This window comes from Pavona decussata, unplaced genomic scaffold (genome assembly GCF_977016875.1).
Source record: "Pavona decussata unplaced genomic scaffold, jaPavDecu1.1 SCAFFOLD_300, whole genome shotgun sequence".
Classification (NCBI taxonomy): domain Eukaryota; kingdom Metazoa; phylum Cnidaria; class Anthozoa; order Scleractinia; family Agariciidae; genus Pavona; species Pavona decussata.
The window spans coordinates 3950243-3972500 of NW_028145697.1; the positions used below are offsets into that span (position 1 = coordinate 3950243).

At 34.7% G+C, this 22258-nt stretch overlaps 1 protein-coding gene across 1 annotated transcript in view; it reads left to right on the forward strand.

Annotated features, from left to right (window-relative positions):
• The window catches only part of LOC146454706 (sugar phosphate exchanger 3-like), a 55065-nt gene that overhangs the window by 24008 nt on the left and 8799 nt on the right, over positions 1-22258 (forward strand). The window contains exons 18-19 of the mRNA XM_085095387.1: positions 3328-3403; positions 21499-21546. Of these exons, the coding sequence (XP_084951513.1) occupies positions 3328-3403; positions 21499-21546 (124 nt within the window). The remainder of the gene's footprint in view (positions 1-3327; positions 3404-21498; positions 21547-22258) is intronic.

The window sequence follows — 22258 nt, forward strand, 5'->3', positions numbered from 1 at the left end:
AGGTTTCATTCAATTGCTAGTCGGAGTTGTTTTCTCATTAGCCCTGGTTTCAACTTTGGTATGCACATAATTTAAATAGCTGGGCAGTCCATCTCCTGCCAGTTGGGATTTTTAACATGAAATATTTGAAATACTTGTTGTTTCTGATGTTGTTTGTTTCATTATCACTGAAAAGCCTTCCCACAAAGAAGGGTGTTGTTAAGCCAATTGAGAATTTCTGTTTCCTGTTATGATTAGGAGTGGAAGAAGAAATTTACCCTCTTGTCACTTTATATGCTGAATTTTTTTCTGATGTTTCAGTTGTTGTTTTTCACCCTATGTAATTGAAAAATCATTATCTGATTACTATTATTATTATTATTATTATTATTATTATTATTATTGTTAGGGTAATTAGAAATTATAGATGTGCAAAAAAAATATTTAGGAAATGAAAAATGAAGCATTGTATATTTCTGCACTATATTGCCAATCAGAGTATTTTGCTAGTGCCATTTTATTAACTCGTGAATGCGCGTAGCGCAATGAACGAGTTATAGCGATAGGTGACTTTTGACTTGGTCGGTCGGTCGGTCGGTCGGTTGGTTTTGTCGTTAACTTTCGGGCGTGCGCAGTGAATGAGCTTTAAATTCAATTAGTGGAAAAAAACACGCGAACATTTATTGTTCACGGCGCATCAGGAAATTCTCATTCAATATGTAGAGAATAATTGGACGATCATTCGGTGCAAGAATGGAGATTTTTCGTTCAATCTGAGCAAAGTTACTAGTTTTTTTTAGTTTTTCAGAAAGTCCGGGGTCGTAAACTCAATTAGTGAAAAAAAAACGTGAAAATTGTTTTTCACGACGCGTCAAAATTCTCTCATTCATTCTGTAGAGAATAATTTGACAATCATTTTAGTGTAAGAATTGAGATTTTTCGTTGAATCTGAGCAAAGTTATAGGTTTTTTCGTTTTTTTCTACAAAGTGCGGTTTCTTTTCAGAATTAAAAATAATTTAATTTAGAAATAATTTAATTAAAAATAATTTAATTTGTCAGTTTTCACGCGAAAGTGGAACGTGCCATGTCACGCATCATTGACGTCGTAAACAAAATTATGCAAATGAACACTTTAAGATCTTGTCAGCTTTCATAGAGGTTTCAAAGGGAAAACATGTTTCATTTTCGAAATTTACAACTGGTAATTTATGGGAAAGCAAAAGGACGCGGTCGATAAATAATTCTTATTTAGCAAGAGCTTGTCATACTTCATTATTTTTACTTGACGATTGCGTGGACTGAACTCCAAAGGAAAAATTTCACGCATTTATGTCGGGCATGAAATGTAATGCGATACTTTGTTGAACATATTTCCCTTTGTGAGATCGGCTTGCCCTACAGTAATTTTGTAATTTTAATTCCCAAAAAAACTTCACTTGCCGGGCAAGTGATGGTCAGAATCCACTAGCCCGATCGCAAAATCCAGTAGCCCCGGACTATCGGGGACATGAATTTGCATGACGTAGCTGCACATGGCGTGCCTCTATGAACTTTGAAAAAAAAAAGACACGTGATTTTTTTTTTTAATCGGCACATCAAAATAATCTTATTAAATCTGTAGAGAACAGTTTGACAATCATTTTTAAAGTACAAGAATGGTTATTTTTCGTTACATAATCGGGCAAAGATATAATTTCTTTTAGCTTTCAAGGAAGTTTCCGTAGCCGTCTAAATTTCAATTACTATGTGTCATCTGCATTCACGAGTTGGCTCACAGGAGCCTTTGATATTGATTTGCAAGACCATAGATAAAAGGTTATGTACATGCGGCAGATTGCTTTACAAGAGAAAATTGCAATCAAGCAATAAATAGTGCAATAGTTAGCCACAGGTATTTGTGAATGACATGAAATTACTAGACCCTAAAAAAAGTCTTATTAGGCTATACACACTGACCAAACCAGTCCAATGGCCCAAAATACAACCAAAAAAACTCCTTTTAACAGAAAAAAATTAAATACTGACAGGTATGATTGTTTGACAGAAAAAATTACATCCTTAGCTTTCGTCCTTACCAAAAATATCTCACTCACAAAAAAATACCACAGTGTCCAACCCTGAAAAGCACTAATTTCAAACTTAAAAAAGGTCTTTGCACATTCCCAGCACTAATACACCTGGGTAACACCCCCTCCCCTCCTCCCCAAGGAAATTAACACAACGAGCTACATTGCTCAAACAAACTCAAGCTGGAAGGTGAATAGGGCATTCAGTGAGGTTGGAAATCATTATAAATCTACATAAAATTCAAGATATGTGTAATCCATTTTATCTGTGTGACTGAGAAATATTGTTGACCAAAAACTAAAGCAACTATCGAAAAACATAGGATTGGTAGTTTCAGTAAATATTTTGTACAAAACGTTTTCATGACCTACAAATTTTAAATTGACCATGATTTTTCAATACATAATGCATTAATAATCCTTGGTTGACTTTCTGTTGATCAGCTATTTCTTACAAAAAAAAGAATAACCACATGAAAGACCATTACAGTAGTGAAGACAACTAAGCACTTGTGAAAAGGAGGCATAACAAATTCAAGCTTAAACAGGAAAAAGATCTCTAATATAACTGAACATCAAAATTGAACAATCAGGAAATTTTAACTCAAATCACACTTGTTCACAATAATTTTTAAAGTTCCCTGTGAGCACAGTTATACTCGTCTCTCAACTTTGCACACTATTTTCCTATATGTTTGTTCTTATAATGCCAATTGCTGTCAAAATACCTACATAGCCAATTTGCACTAATTATTCTTTATTTATTTATTTGCACACGACACCACAAGCTGCAAAGCTTAAATACTTATCCCGTTTAAATAAAGATTACTTACTTACTGGGCATACGTTCCGCGCATCTCGAGATACTCGGCTTTCCTATGGGTGGTGCCTACTAATACAGGGATATTTTTGCGCAGTTTAAAACTATGCGGAGAAAGCGGAACTTAGCAAGTGCTCTTGGTGCCCAAAAAGAAAATTGGGGGTAACCACATATTTTTTTTAGAGATAATAAAGCTTCAATTTAGAAAAAAAATGCCATACATTGCCTTGTATTTTACTGTTTTTTAGAATAACTGTTGCTTAATTATCTCTAAAAATGCACGGTTTCCCCAATTTTCTTTTTGGATTTCAATAGCCCTTGCTAAGATCTGGTATCCCTCCACAGTCATTAAACACACAAAAATAATTCTTTATTATTTTTCAGGTGCAAAGGATTCTAGGAAGGTTCTTATTATATATTATTATTATATATTTTTATAATTGTTATTTCATATTTCTCAGGATCTATTGGGAAAGCGTACTCCATTAGTTGTGGTGATGCTTGTGTTTTCTGTGCCCATGCTTTTCATTTATGGAAGTAAGTGGCAGATTCGTAAATCAGTAAAGTGTTGTAATCCTGATTTAATTGCGTCAGTTACTGTCAGTGTTTCCTTTAAAGTACTGGTCAGAGCAACTTTTGGAGGGTATATTAGCCCTATATATGATACTAACAATGATTTCTTTCATGTAATTCAGACCTGCAACTTGTCAAGCATGATTCATAAAATGTAGGATTTTAAAACATTTTTGGAGTATCTCACTTATAATAAAGAGAAGTGCATGTGCATGAAACTTCAAATTGACTGAACAACATCAAATGTCAGATTTATTATCTTTAAAACATACTGTCAGGCTAAGTTACCTGTAATTAATGTCGTCACATTTAATCATCAGGGCCGAGTTGCTCGAAGCATGGTTAGCGCTAACCATTAGTTAAGAGGTATTAAAACCTATAGGTTGTCATGGTATCTAACCCGGGTTAGCGCTAACCATGCTTCGAGCAACTGGGCCCAGGTCGTTTTCCAATCCCTTAATCATATCTCAGTAATGTATTTAAAGTTTATTTTGGAAAGCTCTTTTCAAAGCAACTACAGGTCTTCAAAATTCTCTTCATTCATTAATTTGTGTTTTGTACTGGTCACATTTACCTCATTTTAGGAAATTAGCATGAATTGCAGGAAAAAAATTTTCCCAGTAAAGGATATTAAAGCCAATAAGGTGCTAAAATTTTATAACAAGGGAAATTAACGCAATTTACGTATTAAAGAAACAGAATTGTTTACTGACAACTGGAACAAATTTATTATTTGACACTTTATGTAAAATTCCAAAATGCAGACAATGCTTCTGGAATTGTTCCTAATATAGGAGTTATGTAAATGAATCTGGCCACTTTGAGCGTTCTTAACAGCATCCATGATACTGGCGGATCTCCACCCAGATTAGACAATGCATTTTCCCGTCTGGTGTATATCGAGAATTTGGGGCAGTAGCCCTAAATAGAGAGAACTGGCTCATTTTTAAAAATCTTAATTTTTACACTCAATTCAGCATAAAACCAAAAAAACCACCTGAAAAATTAAAAAATAAAAAAAAAATACCTAAGAGTAGTAATACTTTTTTCAAAAAATTCCAAAAAATGGACCACTTTTTCAAAAAAAAGTGTCTAAAAAAGTGGAACTACTCATTCTTAAAAATTTATCCACATTTTCGAATAAAAAATCCTAAGGTTATGAAAAATTTCAAAAAAATTCAAAGGGACTTTTAATCTGCTTACGCGGAGGCCGGTTAATGAGAAAAAATCAAAGGGACTTTCCCTCGGCAAGCCGAATTATTTTCACAGAAATTCTGTAAAAATAATTCATTTTCTTTTGAAATCATACTCAATGTCGCCAATCAAGATTTTTCCATTTTTGCAAGCATTTGCAATTCCAACCGCGCAAAGATTCATTCCATTCATCGCTTCCTTTCTTGTGGCGAATTCAAATCGACTTCCGGCGTTTGAAAAAACATAAGGCTTTTGGAGCTTCGCTCCGTCCCGAAGGGACTTCATTTTGTCTTTTTTTGAAGAAAGACCAAGTGCTTGTTCCAACTCATTCTTCGTGAAAATTACGTTGTTTCTTATCTGCTTCTTTTTTGCCATTTCAGCAAGTGAAGAACGAGAAGGTTGCACACTGATTTCATCGCTTTGTTTGATTAATTCAATTAAATCATTCTTTGTCTTTCTGGAGAGAAACAAATCGAAAAGACCTTTTCCTCTCAATTTCAGTTTCAAATCAATAAAATCGTTTTCCATTTTAAATAAATATTTTTTAAATTTTTTTGACAGGTCTTTGTTTTTTCAACCAATGAAGGAACAATGTTTGTCACACGAACACGAAGGGACTTTCCCACTTTATTAATAAAAAATGGTACAATGTTTTATTGTCAACATTTATGGCTGATGTTTATTTGTCATTGCTGCTCGGTCATTACAAAAATATGTGTTTGGAAACAGCGTTTCCCAAAATGTAAATTTCACTTATCTTATTAATATGCTTGTCGGGAAACGCCGTTTCCCAAAATGCAAATTTCGCTAACATAATTAATATGCTTGTCGGGAAACGCCGTTTCCCAAAATGCAAATTTCGCTAACATAATTAATATGCTTGTCGGGAAACGCCGTTTCCCAAAATGCAAATTTCGCTAACATAATTAATATGCTTGTTTGATGTCGGGAAACGCCGTTTCCCAAAAGGTTGCATCTTCTTCATGCTTGACATAAAACCGATTGGAACTGCAAAACAAAGTCTTGAATATTCCTCAAAGAGTTCGTTCAGTCGCTTCGGGTCGTTTTATCAAAAGTTCTTCTCCGTTGTTTGCCGTTTCTTCAATCAATCCTTCGTAAGACATCGCCAAATGTTTCATGCCCATGAACTTGGTAAAGCTTCTTTTTTCTTTCTTCTTTCTTTGGAATAGATTGCTTCATAACATTTTGCTTGATCTTGCATTTTTACAGATTCGATTTCTCGGATATTTCTCCCCAAGATTGATAAAGCTTTGAAACGTCTTGAAGCATCTGACTGTTGTCCATACTTTTTTAGCTTGGCAAGAATCACTTACGTGTATGATTTATATCATACACGTGTATGATTTATATCATACACGTGTATGATTTATTATTGGCTGAAAAAAGTCATGTGACAGTTAGGTCATTTTCGAAAATAGCACCAAAGTCCAATGTCCATGGCAACCACCTTGATTTTGACAAACAGGAAGTTCTAAACGGGAAAGCCTCTGTTGCATAATAATTTCCGAGGAAGTGAAATTATTTCACAGAATTGTTTTATCTCTTGAAATAAACAACGAAAAACCACCCGATCTCTTCTCAAATTCAACTCTTAACTCGCTACGTCGAGAAGGGATCCGAGTTTTTTTTGATATTTTTTTTTAATCTCCTCTTTCAAGGCATCAATATCAACTGCCTTCGTCGGTTCGTTTTTGACTGTTGAATCCTTCCTTTGTTTATTTCGAAGACGCTCTTTCATCGAAAAATATTTTTCAACCTCTCGCAAAATCGAGTCAAACTCGCCATCAGAAATGAATCCATCCTTCAAAGCTTTCGAAATCAAACGACTCACTGACAAATGTGACGATTCAGCGAGAGAAATAGTCTTTTCATGTTTTCGCACTTTATTCTCAAAATTTTGACTCCCGGCCATTGAAGCCGATGAAACGAGTGTCGTAATTAATGCAGTCAAACTCAAAGGAACTCCGACGGCAATCCCGATTCCACTCAATGAAGTTCCAACACTGCTTGATGCCAACACGGTTGTCAAAAAAACTGAAACTGATGTTATTTTCGAAGCGATTGATTTTGCTCTCTTGTATTTTTTGCTCACTCGTTTGTAATGAGAAATTTCGCCTTCGAGTTGTTTTTGACAATCACAAATCTTTTTCAATCTGAATTGCGCAACGTCGCTTCGAGATAAGGATAAAGTTGTGGCGCACTTGGGGCTACGCCCCGGTCCCACTCCGTGGGGCCTGGAATAATATTTTGTTCACTCATATTTTATTAAAAGATCTCAAATAATTTCAAATTCAAATCTCAACGGAAGCCCATTAAAATCGATGACCTCACCAGTTTCTTCCGTCACTGTGATTCGCAAAGAATCGATTATTTTTTTCCCACCTGCTATTTTCCGAAACGGGCTATGTTTTGATGAATATTCAACTCTTTCGAAAGGACTTCCTTTGATGTCAAAACACGCCAAAACATTTGAAGGTTTTTCATTGAAAAAATTTTCGTTTTTATCAACGAGATCGCAGTTGATGAAGAGGTTGTTGAATGAAGCCAAACGATTGATGATGGTATCTCCACTTTTCAGAGTGTGCCGTCGTTGGGCTTTTGGCGAAACGTCCTGACTGATATCAATCAGACCAAGAAGATGAGTCAGGTCACGATCAAAAATAACTTTTCTTCCAAGAGGATTTTCAATCACAATTGGACCTTTTTGGTCATCAAGTTTTACTTTGATGTTTTCTTTTTCAAGTATTTTCTTTATATCTTTACCGATTGTGTAAAGAGTGTAATTTCCAGGATAAATTCTATTGACAGCACTAACGTTTTTGTCATCAAATATGCTGATTTCTCCTCTTTCTTTCAAATTAAACCAAGAATTATAAAAAGAGCAACTGATCAACCTGATGAACCCAAATTTTTCAATTGGTTCATCAAAGTAAACCGTGTGATCATTTGAATTTGTCAAAACATTCAAAACAACCATTTTATTTTCAAAACATAAAAAATGGAAAACTTGTTAAAATGGATAGATTCCCACCCAAAAGAAGCAAAAAGACTTTCCGAACAAGCAGAAGAAAAAGCGTGGCGAAACTTCAAAGCCAAATTTCCCAACGCTGACCTCAGCAAATTCGTTGCACAAGTTGATATGACCGACAAAACACACGCAACAGCTCAAATAAATTTGGTTATTGTTCCCGGTCAACATTGGCAAATTGTTTCACCCGATCCCAAAGATTGGTCTGTTGAAATGAAGAAAGCTCTTGGATTTGGAGGCTTTCCAATCGAGCTAATTCTCAATTCAAATCCTTCAAATCCAGTTCCAGCTGTTCCATTTTCAGACAAAATCCCCGAATCTTTTGGGGAAATCCTTAACCAACCAATCAAAATTTTTGTCAAACCAAATGAAAGCTTCACAACAAAATTCCAAGAAATTTTTACGAAAACAAAGATCACCCACAAAACAGCAAAAGAATCAAGAAAATGGCTGAATCAACCAAACATTGACCATTGGCCGCAACAACTCAACTTTGCCTTTTGGTGCGCAACAACAGCTTCTGGAATCTCAAGAAATCTCGTCAATTCACTCCCACCTCAAATCAAATCCTTTCTTCTTTTCCACATTTATTTCACAACAAGAAGGATTCTCTTCGAAATGGGAGGAATTCAAAGTGAATCTGCTCTCCCAGGTGATCCCACATTCAGTCAAACTGAAAACAAATTCGACATTCCTTCATACAAGAGAATCTGTGCAGAATTTCAAATCTCGCCAAACGCAGATTTCAGATTCACCTTTGGTCAAAATTTTGGACTTGGATATGTTAACATATTTTATCCAGGAGAAGGAGACTATGCACAAAAGCATTGGACTTATCCTCCAGCAACCCTTCAAAACCCATCAAGTCAAAGATTCTCCGATGAAGGCGGAACTGACGCAAAAGGAAACAGAATTGATTTCATCAGAAATGATCAAGGAGCTGACAAACAGTTTGAATTTTTTATGACAAACGGACCTCTCAATGGACTTTCTCAAGCAGGAATGGCAAGACTCAATCAATCAATTGAAGCATTCGTTTATTGCATTCTTGGAGCACAAGTCAACGTCAGATCATCAATCCTTGGTGAATTTGGAGGTGCAAAGGAAGCTCAAAGAGAATTTCTCGTCCTCATGGAAGATGCAATCAGACAGCCTGACTTGTCAAAAAGCATCCAAAGATTTCAGCTTGCTATTGATGAGGCAAAAGTCAGGCTTGATCTTGCAATATCACCAGGAACATGGTTGATGCCTTCAAATCTTGTTCTTAACACTCAAAGCACAGTCAAATACAACAACAATCTGAAAAAAGCAACTGGAAACATGAAACTCGGAGTCAACTCTGATGTCAATGTTGACTTGAAAAAAGTTGGAACCAGGAATATGGATGGAGGATCTTCAAAAAACAACAGATCAACTTCGCATTCTTCAAATCCAGAAAATGAAAACAAAAATACAACAAAAAATCAGGAAGCAAGTGAAAACCAAGAAAAAGGAGAATCAAATCAAGACTCCGGAGGAGTCGACGATTCGCGTCACGAAACTTTGAAATCTGGAGTCATCATTGCGGCATCACTCGGAGCATTTGCCATTTATCAGATTTTTCGCTGAGTCCAATCCAATGGATTAAACTCAATTTTTAACTCGCTATCGCGCGCTCGCTCCGCTCGCTTTCTTTTGAATCTTTTCAACCATGAAAACTGCAACAGCAAGAATCAACAGCCAAGCGTTTTTTCCAAGGAATCCAACAACTTGTCCTGCAGTTTTGAAGATGAAACTGACGATTGAACCAATCAATCCAGGAAGAAGTTGACCAAGCTTTTTTCCAAGATCTTTCAAAGCATTTCCAACTCCTTTGGCAACAGATTTGAGTCCTTTTGAGAGCGCATTCACAATCACACCGATTGTTGTGCCAACAGCAAGGAAAACAGCAAAAACTGTGAATCCATATCTCTTGAAAATGTTTTTTATTTTCTCTCGAAGAGGCATTTCTCCTTCTATTTCTTCAATTTGTGTTCCCAGCCTGGCAAGCTCCTCTTCATTTTCTGCAACTCTTGCCTCAACTTCTGCTCTCAGTTGGGAAGAAGTGTTTTCATCTTCTAGGATTACTTTATCATTTTCAATTTGTTTTTTTAGTTCAGCCTCTCTTTCATTCAGTTCATCAATGGTTTTTGTCGTGTTGAGCCTTTCTTCAAGAGTGTTTCTTTCTTTTTGTTTTTTTGCAAGATCAGATTTGAGTTTGTCAACCTTTGCTTGTTCTTTTTCTTTCGCTTTCACTTGTTTCTGCAAATCCAAATTTTCTTTTTTTGCATTTTCAAAATCTTTTTGCAAATTCTTTTTCATTTGCTTCAGTCTTTGCAATTTTGTTTGATTTTCAAGACTCGAACCATGTTCTTCTTCCAGTGCATCAATTTTTGCTTGCGTTTTTTCGAGTTTGTTTCTATAATCTCTGATTTCTTGAGCATTTTTGTGGAGTTCTTCAGCATTCTTTTCTGTTTGTTTCAATTGTTTTTCTGCTTCTCTCAGTCTCTGCCGGTTTTCTCTTATTTCAGAATTATCTTTAGCGATCAAAGATTCAGCATCAGTTCCCAAAGCAGATAATATTTCTTTTGGCAATTGTGGGTTTAATCTTTCTTTTCCTGTTGTTTGCTCTTTGGTCATTAATGGGTAGAATTTTTTCCCACTTTTTTTCATCCTGACTTCTATCTTATCTTTGAAAAACGAAGCTTCGAGTTTATCATCTTCTGCATTTGGGTATAATATACTGAGATCATCCCATGCATTTTTTGTGAGGGATTGCGCTTCTCCCCACGTTTGTCGACCTTGAGTTTCACCTTCAATGAAAGATGTTTCTGCAGTTTTTGGTCTTGCTCCTTCTTTTCCATAATCTCTGTTCATTGTTGTCATTGGAGTACTTTCACTGGGATTGTTTATTTCTTGATCAGAATCTTCATCATCATCATCATCTTTATCTTCATTTTTATCTTCTTCATCAGGATCAAGATCATCTAAAGGAATGTATTCTGCCATTTTAAAAATAATATATTAAAATGGAAGTCAGTGAAAAAATCAATCCAAATTTTGAGAAAAAAACCTCAAACGCACTCAAGGCAGACAGAACTGTTCACAGAGTCACATTCAACCCAAACAAGGCTTCCCCAGGTGAAACACTCAGGATTCCAGTCCCAAAGCTTCATGAGGGAACAGTTTTGGTTCCAGATTCACTCGCGTTGATTTTTGATTTGAATGTGAGTGGCCATGCAAATAATTTTCTGGTGAACAATGTTTCAAGAGCGTTGGTTTCCAGATTGAAAATCAAGTTTGCTGGAGAAATTCTCGTTGACACAGACGGTTGGGATCTTTTCAAGCTATGGGAAGATCTTTTTTTGACAAAACACGAACGAGAAAACATGTTGAGTGAGGGAATTCAATCTGAGGCTCTCTCAAAAATCAGATCCAATGCTGGAGACAAACCAACTTCTTCAGTCGTGAAGGAAAACAAGCTCAATGATATCTTCAAAAGCAAATACAGAATCAGACTCGATCACGAAATTTTGAAAGATCACGGAGTTTTTTATCCAAGAGCCTTGTCTGATGAACTGGTTTTTGAATTGACCCTTGCTCCTGCAAGCGGTGTTGTGAAGGGATCGGATGCAACAAAACTTGCATATGAATTGACAAACATTCAGCTTGAATATGAGGTTATTCAAAGCAAAAAGCTTTCAGATGAAGTCAATTCAAATCTTCTCAACGGAGATCGTTTCATGTTTGAGCATGTCACTCATCACAAAACAATCACATTTGCAAAGGGAACAGACTCAATTATCAACGAGTCAATCAATGTTCCGAGAAGATCAATGAAGGGAATCCTCCTCCTTTTCTTTGAACCTTACACTGCAGGTGCAAGAGATTCAGAAAAAACATTCAATCCTGACATCACAGAGGTGAAAGTTGACGTGAATGGAGTTCCAAACAAGATTTTCAGTCAAGGAATGAAAACGAGAGACATATTTGACGAAGTTTTCAGAAGATTTGGAAAGGAAAACTCGTCAATGAACGCAACTGAATTCTTTGCTGGAGACAAGTTTGCATTGTTCATCGATCTCAGGAGCATGAAAGACAATGATCTTCATGGAAGTGGAATGAGATTGGTGAACACAAAAGACGGAGTTTATTTGTCAATCAAAAGAAAAGCAAGTGGTTCAGGAAATGTCAAATGCCACATCTTCATCTTGGCTGATGCACAATTCAGCATTTTGAACAAAGAGCTTGAGAGTGTAGCATATTAATTTCTTTTTGATCAATCAAAAAGAAATTTTTCGCTCCGCTCGCTTTCAAACCGGAGGCAATTCAGTTCCAGGAGGAACAATCATCAACTCTTCTCTGACGAATCCTCTTTTTGGACCATCTTTCAAATAATAAAGAACCGGTTCTTTTTCATTCACAATTGCTCTGTCAATTGAAAAAACTTTCAGAGACCAATTCGGATCAGTTGCTCTTCTTTGGCCTCCTTCAAGTTCACCAGGAGCAAAAAGAAACCTCACATTAACTGAAGAATCGAGTCTCTTTTCATTTTTTCCAACAGGTCTTGAATAATTTGGTTTCTTTGAATCAACAACCTTTTCTTTGATTGCGTCAATTGGTTTCTTTCCTGTAAGTCGAGTTGTTTCATTGTTCAATGCTTTCACAACTTCTGGAAGTCTTTTCACCCATTCCGTGGGTCTTTCACCTGATTTTAAGTTCATTTCTTGGGAATATTGAAAACTGAAAAGTCTTTCACCCAAAGTTCGATTGAATTTCTCAACAATTCCTTGATCACGGTGAACATTTGGATTTCCTCTTCTGATTCTTGTTTCATGTTTTGACATTTCCTTTGTGACATCACCCATGAATTCTCTTCCTGGATCAACTTGAAGAATTTTTGGCCATTTCAAAGGTCCTTTGTAAATTTTCTGAAAAGCCTTTGAAACTTCAGAGGAATCTTTTGAAGTGAGAGGTTCAGCGGCTTTGAATCTGCTTGCAACATCAACAACAGTCAAGGCATATTTGAAAATCTTCCTCCCTCTTGGGAGTTTGTCATGAGGAAGAAAGAGAAGATCAGCTTGATGAACTGCATTGGGAAGTTCAACATCAAATGTTGGTCTTTGGATGTTTTTTGGAACAGGCAGATAGATTTGCCAAATTGCTTGTTTCATCAACCAAAGTTTTGCTTCATCTTCTGGAACATTGGCTTCTTGAGAAAGTTTTTTCGCTGCTTGAAAGCCTTTCCAATATCCTTTTGGGGAATAATAAATTTTTGACAATTTTTTGTTTGACATTTTTAAAGGAAATGACTTGCTGCAAATCCAATAGCCAAAGCTGATGTTCCAACAAAGATCAACTCTCCCTGTTTTTGAGATTCGCTTGGTTGGTAAAAGTCTGAAAATTGGGGTTCCTTGAGATGCTCAATTTTTTGTTGATGAACCATGTTATAAAGCTTCAAAGCATAATCAGTGTTTGTGAAATTTTGTTTTGCTTCATCTTTGATTCTGTCATTTGTTTGAATCCAATCATTCAATTTTGCACGATTTTCTTCGTATTTTTCGAGTTCTTTTTGATATTTTTCAACTGCCAGGTTGTGTCTCTTTTTTTCCTCGAGTGAGGCTGATTCTGAATCTCCAGAAATAAATTTTGCGAGATATGATCCACCAACAAAGGCGGTTGCATTGATTATTGCTCCTCCAATCATGATTGCGATGCTTGCCATTTTAACTTGGCAATATTTTTTGTTTTTCAAGATAATCTTTTGTTGCTAATGAGGCAGCAATGATGACAGTGAATTTCACATAATTCATGAGATTTGAGGAAGGATCAGAAGTCATGGGTTCTTTGATTACTTTCTTTGCAATCCATCCAAATCCTGCAGCCAATCCAGTGATTGTTGCAGCATCAGTCATTGTTTTCACGAGTTTATTGTCTGACATTTTATTTCAGAAAACAAATTAATCCATTTGTTTTAATTTTGGAGATTTTTTTGTTGCAGCTTCAGTCACGTTTTGCCTCTCAACTTCTACCATGGTGCTTCGCACCGACGCCTGCGGCGTCATGTGATCAATCAATTGTTTTTGTGCTTTTTCACTTCCCACGTTGCTTTTATTTTTGAAAAGATGTTTCAATTCTTCCCTCTTGTAATACAATCCAGCAAGTGAAACAACAATGCTGGCAACAGAAAGCACTTGAGTCAATGAAAATGAGCTTTTTTGTTTGCTTTCGTTTTCAGTTGGAGGGTTTTCTTTTTGTTCTCCTCTTTTAGTGTCTGTTCGCGTGACTTCTTTTGCTTTTTTCTTTGCTTCACGTGCTTTTTTGTTGTGTTCAGCAAGTTTTTTTCCAGCCGCAATTCTTCCTGGATTTTTTGGAACTGTTTGTTTTGTTGTTGTTGTGATTTGTTCAGAATCAGCTTCTTTCTTTTCAGAACTTGTTTGAGGTTCTTTAATTTTTTCAGGTTCTTTAACTTCTTGAGTTTCCATTTTAAATGATTTTTCAATTTCTTGTCATTTAATTTAAAATGGAAAAATTAAACAAAGAAGAACTTGAAGTGCTTTTGGAATATTTCAAAAATGAATCAGAAGAAAACAGACAAAGGCATCAGCAATATCTTGAAAAAGACGATCTTCAAGAAAATCATGAGTCAACATTTCATTTCTTTCGAAACCAAACGGGTGAAACAAAAACAAGACTCATGCAAGTCTTCAATGACAGACTCGAACACGAGATGAGGTTGAAAAAGGATATCTTGAAGGATGTTAAAGAACTTGTTAAAAATGAGAAAAAAACTCCTTTCTTTCACAAGTTTATTGGTTATTCCGTTTCCCTTTTTCTTTTGTTAAAATCAATGCAAATAATAATGAAATAATTTTTTTTAATTTTTTTATTTTTTTTATTTTTTTATTTAAAATATGACTCTTGAACCTGAAAAATTCAAATTGATACCATCAAGTTACAAAGGCAACAATTTCGAAAAAATTCAATACAATGGCAAAGATCTTCTCCAAAAACTCAAGGGTGATTTTGTCATCACAAAATATGGTCAAAGGCTGCAACTTTGTCTGAAACCTGTCGATTACGAGATTTTTGATCGGATCCATCGTTTGGCTGGCAAAGAAAATGTTACTTGTTTTGGTGGTATTGGAATTTCGATGAACAAAAATACTCCATTTTTTGATGAGTTCAACAAAAGAATGGATCAAAGCAAATGTTTCAATGAAAACAGAGAAATCAAGATGCGTGGTTGTGTTCTGGCGTGTTTTTCATCATTTTCAAAGAACGGTGTGCTTCTCAACCTTTATGCAAAGCAAGTCAAAGTAAATGAATTTTTGATTAATGATTTGACGAATGAAGAGATCGAGTCATTTTTTGATCTTGAAGATTAATTTCATTTGGTTTCCAAATGAAATCAGTTTTTTTGGAAAAATCAAATAAAAAACAATTTTTTTTCCAAAAATTCTTTTATCATTTCAATTCCATCCAAATAATCTTTTCCAATATAATCACCCAATGAATCTTTGATTATTTCAATTTCTTCAATTTCAATAGATTCTTTTGCTGCAATATTTTCGTTATACCCATCTTCATCCAAATCTTGATAATCATTATGAACTTCATCAAATTTCAAAATTCTTTCTTCAATTTTTTTTTCTTTTAATTCTTTTTCTTGAACTTTTTTTTGAATTGATTTTTCGTTTTCTCTTATCCAATCAAGAATTTCAATTGACTCATTTAAAAATTCTCTGATTTCATCAGGATCTTGATAATTTTTTTCATAATTTGGTTCTAAAATTTCTTCAATTTCATCAAACAAATCATTATATTGTCCATTTGTTGCTGAAATAATAAAGCTATAATATTTTACGGAAATTTCATAAGTGTTATCAAGGATTTTTTCAATTTCAAGACATAAATTTTCATAAACACTGAATTGATCGAAAATTTCTTGTTTTTTTGCATTTCTGATTTCCCAATGACACATGAGTTTTTTATGAAAAAAATTCTCGTTGAAATCATTTTTTGCAAGAACTCTGGCTGATAATGATTGAAGACTTTCCATTTTATTTAAAAATAAAAAAAAATTTTTTTTGATTTTTTTGAATTTTTTTCAAGTTATTTCTCAGGTTCTTATCAAGTTCTTCTTCAATTTCTTTCACAGGTTCTTTTCAAGTTCTTTTTCAAGTTCTTCTTCAATTTCTTTCACAGGTTCTTTCACAGGTTCTTCGCTTCTCTTCGCTCCTTCTTCAAGTTTCAAACTGTTTGCTGCCAAAAGACTTGCACTCGCGGCAGCCATGTATTTTCCGTATTTCAAATAAAGACTTCCAGCAATCAAATTGAGTTCTCTGTTCACAATAAAATCATTTTTCAATCCATTCAAAAACTTTTTTTCATCAAGAGGAAGGAAAAAACAAAGTGCTTTTGCACTGGCTTGCAAAAATGTTTCAACAATTGCACCGCAAGTTTTTGAAGACAAAGAAGCTTCGTATCTTTTGAAATATTTTTCAACATCTTTCTTTGAAAGTCTTTTGATTTGATCTTGAGTGAGTTCAACTCCAATCATTTCCTTGCATTGACCACTTGCTGCCAAAATGGCAAGATTTTCTCTGTGATCTGTTTCAATGGGTTGGGGTTCAGTTTCAAGAAGCGCCATGACTTCATTAATTGATTCGTTCGCTTGGATTTCCATTTTAAATGAAGTGGAAATTTTTTTCAGTTCAAAGAAATTTCAAAAGGATGCCTGAGGGAAAAATCAAGATGAGAAAATTTGACTTCTTTCAACTCTTTCATGTATTTTTCCTTTTCATCTTTTGTCAAATCTCCTGCGAATTCTTCGAAGACTGTTTTCATGTCTTTTGCTGATTGAGTGAAAAAAAGAATCAAAGAAGCAATGTTTTCTCTGAAAGGTTTTGCTATGCTTGACATTTGTTGAGTGAGAACCCAAACGCTGATTCCTGAATGTCTTGCAGAAAAAGCAAGTTTCACAAGTTCATTTGTCCTTTTTTTCACGTCTTTTGATGAAGCGCAATCATCGAGAATGATCAATGTGTTTGTTCCTTCAAAGGCAAAAGAGATTATTTTAAGCCAGTCATTGATTTGATGGTGTTCTGGGATGATAATGAAAAAATCTTTGTCATTCTCAGCAAAATTATCCCAGGTTTTGTTGTTGACGAATGTTGGACAAAGGAGGAAAATGAAATCAAATTTTTTATTGAATGTTTCTTTGAGAAGATTCACAATAAAAGTTGTTTTTCCTGAATTTGTTGGACCAACAATCAAAGCATTGAATGGAATGTTTTCTGGATTCATTTTGTTATTTTATAATACCCATGTGCAAACGTGTGAATTCCATCCTCTCTGATGACTCTCTTGTCATCATTTGCAGAAAGAGCGATCTTGTTGACTGTTTCTGTGAAAATTTCGTGTTTATGTGATCTGATGATATTCATTGATCTCATTTGTTTTTTTCCTGAAATGAGACAATCTTTGTAATCTTGGTGAGTGATTGTTTTTTTGATGACTGATTTTTTGATTCCTTTGCACTTTTTTTCTTCCTTTCCTTCATACATTTTCACAGAATAAAGTTTTGCTCTGAGTCCAACAAACTCTTCAATGATTTTTCCTCCAGCTTCGTCTTTCATCATTCCAATGACTTTTTTGTTGACTCCAGTTTTGATTCCTGATGGGTGAATCTTTGGAAAATTTGATGTGTCAAACTTTTCAAAAACATCCTGAGAAATATCCTTGAAAAAGTCCTCTGTTTCAATTTCATAACAAAGAGAATCAGTGTCGGTGAAAAGGAGTTTTGCTTTTTCTTTGAACTTTGGTTTGATGTAATCATAATGAAAGTCAAAAACAAGAGTTTTTGAGACGTCAAGAATCGACATTCCACAATAAACTGGTTTGTTGAAAAGAAGTTTCACTCTTTTCATGTGAATTGCAATCAGATTTTCATCAAAGATTGTGCAACTTTCAAAGTTTGGTTTTGCTGCAAATCGCAATGCTGACTTTCTGTTGTTGACCAATTTGATATCCACCCTCTTCCTGATGTTTTCCATGGTTTTTCCAAAAACAGAATTGTTCATGAGTTTGAAAAAATCTTTTTCGAAATCATTTTTTCCATTTGCCCGGAGTTTTGTGTTGAGTTCAATATAAGATTTCAACCAAGGTTCTTCTTTGAATTTGATGATTCTGTGAATCTTTTTGAGTTTGAGTCCCATTTTGAGATATTGCTTGAGATTTCTGTGATGAATCACATACTTTTCTTTGTTGTTTAGAGTTGGAATTAGTTTTTCAACTCCATTAACAATTATTCTCTCAGGAGCAAGTGGAAGATCATTGTGGAGGTCATGAAGTTCTTTTGGGTAATCAAGGTCAACTTCAAGAATGCAGGGGAAATTTTGCCAATTTTCAAATTCTTTTTCATCAACCCATTCAAATCCTCCAACAGGCAAAGGCTCACACATTGCCCAGCCATAAAGGTTGTTTGCGTCAAGATAAGGGATAAATGTTGAAGGTTTTTCTGGGTTGAAATCATTTCCCATGTATTTGTTGTTTGCTTTTCCAAGTCTGTTTGAAATCACTGAAACGCCGCCTCTGGTGCCTTTTTCAATCATTTGAAGCATGTCAATGTCTGTGAGAAGTTCGAGTTTGACTTGTGTTTTCTTCAAAGATGCATCCCATGCAAGGCCAGGGGATGTGAAATACCATGCTGGATCGAGTTCATAGTTTTCAAGGCAAACATTCCTGAATTCCTCGAAAACATCAGCAAGAAGAAGAACATCTGTTTTGAGATAAAGGTCGTGATAATCTCCCATGTTTTTGCAGTTGAAAGTTTTCCAAACTTTTTGAGCATGCTCAAAGTCTTGTTGTGTGATGTGTTCATCGTTGAGTTTTGAATAAAATTTTTCTTTTGGGGGAAGATTTGTTTCTTGAAATTTGTTGAAGTTGTCCATGAAGTCATAAGGATAAACTCGCTTTTTTGAAAGAAGGTTGAGTTTTTCTCTAAGTTCTTCTTTTTCTTCTTGAGTCAGTTTTTCTTTTTCCAAGGTTTTTTGTCTTTCCTTGATTTTTTCTTTGAGGAGACTTTTTTTTGTTTCAATCTTTTTGTCTCTTTCCAGATTCTTGACTAATGCATCAAGAGAAGATGCCATGAATTTGAAGCTGTCAACGAATCTGATGTCGTGTTTTATTTCATGTTCTTTTCCTTCTTTGTCGATGTAACAACCAACAACTATCTTTTTTGTGAATGAAATGTATTTTTCCTCATTGTTTGGAATGCATCTGATGTCACCTTCAGTTTTTCCAAGATTTTTGACGAAAAGATGAGCGTCATTATTTTGAAGATTGTGAAAAATCACTGGAGTGAACCATGGCTTTCTGTATCTGAGATTGCATGAGTTGTGAGCTGCTCCTCGGAATTTTCCAGTGAAGTGACAGTGATCTCTGACTTTTTTTTCGTCTTTTTCAAATTCTTCTTGACATATCCAACATTTTGTTGATTCGTTGAAATCTTTCCAATCATTTTGTGTCATAATCAGTGGCTTTTTTGGAATATTTTGAATCCTTGTGATATCATCTTCAATCATTTCAACAAAGATTTGAGAAATATCCTCTTCCTCATTTTTTTTAATTCGATAAGTTACTGTTTTTGAAAGCTTTTCATCAAAAGGGCATTTGATGTGATAACAAAACCCACAAGGGTTGTGTTTTTGGAACTGGTTTGTGAAACAGTTTTTTGGATTTGGTTGACATCCGCTGATTGGTTCAACAAGAGACTCAAAATCAGCGAAGATGACAAATGGCATTTTTTTTGAGCGAATGTGATTCTCGAATTCGACAAAAGTTCCCTCTTCTGGCATTTCGATGTATTCATTGCTTTTGCAAATTTCTTTGTGAATTTCGAGTTTTTCTCTTGTTTGAAAAGCGTTCAAGCATCTGAAACAAATGTGAACTGATCCATTGTGTTTTGTGATTTGACTTGACAAAAGACGGCTCATGTCTTTGATAAGACAATAATGCTTTTTTACATCATCAGCAATCAAAAGAAGATTGATTTGGTGTTGCCTTTCTGGAGCTTCGCTCCGACTCCCCCTTGGGGAGTATTCTTCACCTTTGAAAAGCCTGAGAGTATAAACAATTCCGTCAAATCCAAAGACATTTATTGAAATGTTTTGGTTCAAATTTTCAAAATGTGCTATTTGTTTCAAATCAATTGGAAATTTGAGACCATTCCAATTGATTCTTTTTGAATTTTCTCTGAGATTTTTGTCAATTCTTTCAGGATTTTTATTGACAGGAAAAAGAGCTCTTGTTACACACCATTTAAAACATTCATTATCATCATTTTTCATGTTGATAATTGCTTTTTTGTTTGCGAGAACTTTTGGCAATGGGATATATGATCTTCCTCTGAGGGGAATGAATTGTGTAATTTGAACGTCAAGTCAAATAACTCTTTCAAGAACCCAGTTTGAGCCTTGATTAGTGAAATTTTGAAATCTTTCTTCGATTGTTTCAATCATGGAGTCAAAGATTTCTGATTCATTCGTCCCTTCAAGATTTTCAATTGTTTGGGAATAAAAATATGGATACGCAGTTAAAACATTTCCGTTGGTCAAATCAATTCTTGTCATCTCGCAATTGAGAATGAGTCTCACCCTTGTTTGTCGATTTTCTCTCATCAATCGCAAAACATCTGGTTTGACAAATTGCAAAAATTCACTTTCGTCAAAATTACCTTCTGTTTTAATTCGAAATTGCCTTGCAAAACCACTCAATGCGGTTGCTGTTTCTGTGACTCTTGTTCTTTTCCTATTTATTTCTTTTATTTTTGAGATTTTTTTGTCTTTCTCGATTTCTTCGGGTGATGATATTTTGATTTTTGGAGGATTACTTCTCGTTGACCTTCTCAATCCAAGCATTTCCTCGAGTTCTCTGATTTCTTGGCGATTTTTTTCTTCTTCAACTTTTCTTCTTTGACTTTGTTCTTGATTTTTTTTCACTGCTCTTGTTGGTTGGAGAATTTATGAATTTATTTCTGGAACTGGTTCATCGAAAATGGGTGTGAGGTTTCGAGATCTTTCTCGTTCTCTTTCATGACCTTGATTGATAACATCAATTAATTCTGCTTTTCTCAAGCGACTGAATCTTCTCAGTCCAAGCCTTTTTGCTTCAGCTTTTAATTCTGGAACTTTCAGTTTGTCCATTTTATATAATTTATAAAAAAAAATTTTTTTTTGAAAAATAATTTATAAAAAAAATTTTTTTTGAAGTCTTTTGAAATTTTTCATAACCTTAGGATTTTTTATTCGAAAATGTGGATAAATTTTTAAGAATGAGTAGTTCCACTTTTTTAGACACTTGTTTTTGAAAAAGTGGTCCATTTTTTGGAATTTTTTGAAAAAAGTATTACTACTCTTAGGTATTTTTTTTTTATTTTTTAATTTTTCAGGTGGTTTTTTTGGTTTTATGCTGAATTGAGTGTAAAAATTAAGATTTTTAAAAATGAGCCAGTTCTCTCTATTTAGGGCTACTGGGGCGAAGATCATGGAAAGTAAGGTCGTGGAAATTTACACGGTACTTAATTAATGATGCGAAAATTAATGTTAACAAAAATTAATGCGTCGTAAGTTAACGCAAAAAAAAAAATTGCATTAATTTCTTATAATAAGGTATTTCAAATAAACTAATTACAAATGTAAAGGTTTAATTTTAAGAGCAGCTAGGATATGTGAATTGTGAAAAATGTGAAAATACGATATTGTCTAACCTTGTCATTGACGTGTATCTTCTGCAGATACGGGAGGCAGTTACACGTTGAATGCTGCTTTGATGTGTGTTACTGGTTAGTATACAGTTTGTAGCATTCTACAGCTTTTACGCTTTTTGAAAGAGCATACTTATTACCCTATACAAATGACTGACATGTCAGGGACCAAACAATATGGCATGTCATGACCAAATGGTATTCTTTGCAAGATTTTGTACCGTGATGCTGTGATAATAGTGACCTTACTAACATGTGACACCAACCCTTTTGACTTCTTTTACTCCATAATTTCTTATAATATTTTTGTGTCTTGTGATTTCAGCATATAAATATTTATATCTCTAACTAATTAACCTCAGGGATATAATAAATAACTTTCAGTCTGTACTGTACATGTAAGTTACGGACCAAGCTTTTTCCTGTTGATTTATGGCCCAAGCATGAAGTCAACAGCAAAAAAACAAGGTTCAGTAATTTACAGTACGGACCAAAAAACGAGGTTAGTAAGTATCCCTGAGGTTAACTGGGTGCACAGGAAAGGAACAACTTTCAAATTTAGTGGGCTGTGTGGTGAAATACTGCCTGCGAAATTGACCAATCACACCACATGTACTAACTGAGAGATATAATAAAAGAATGTATGATGCTTTATTTGTCAAAAGTGTAGAATTATGGCCTGAAGATCCCCTTCTTTGGGTCAATTATTTCCTTAGTTTGCTAAATGACAATAAGTCTGGTGAGTTTTTGAACATTTTTTGCAATAAAGCCAAAATATTCATCAGCCTTT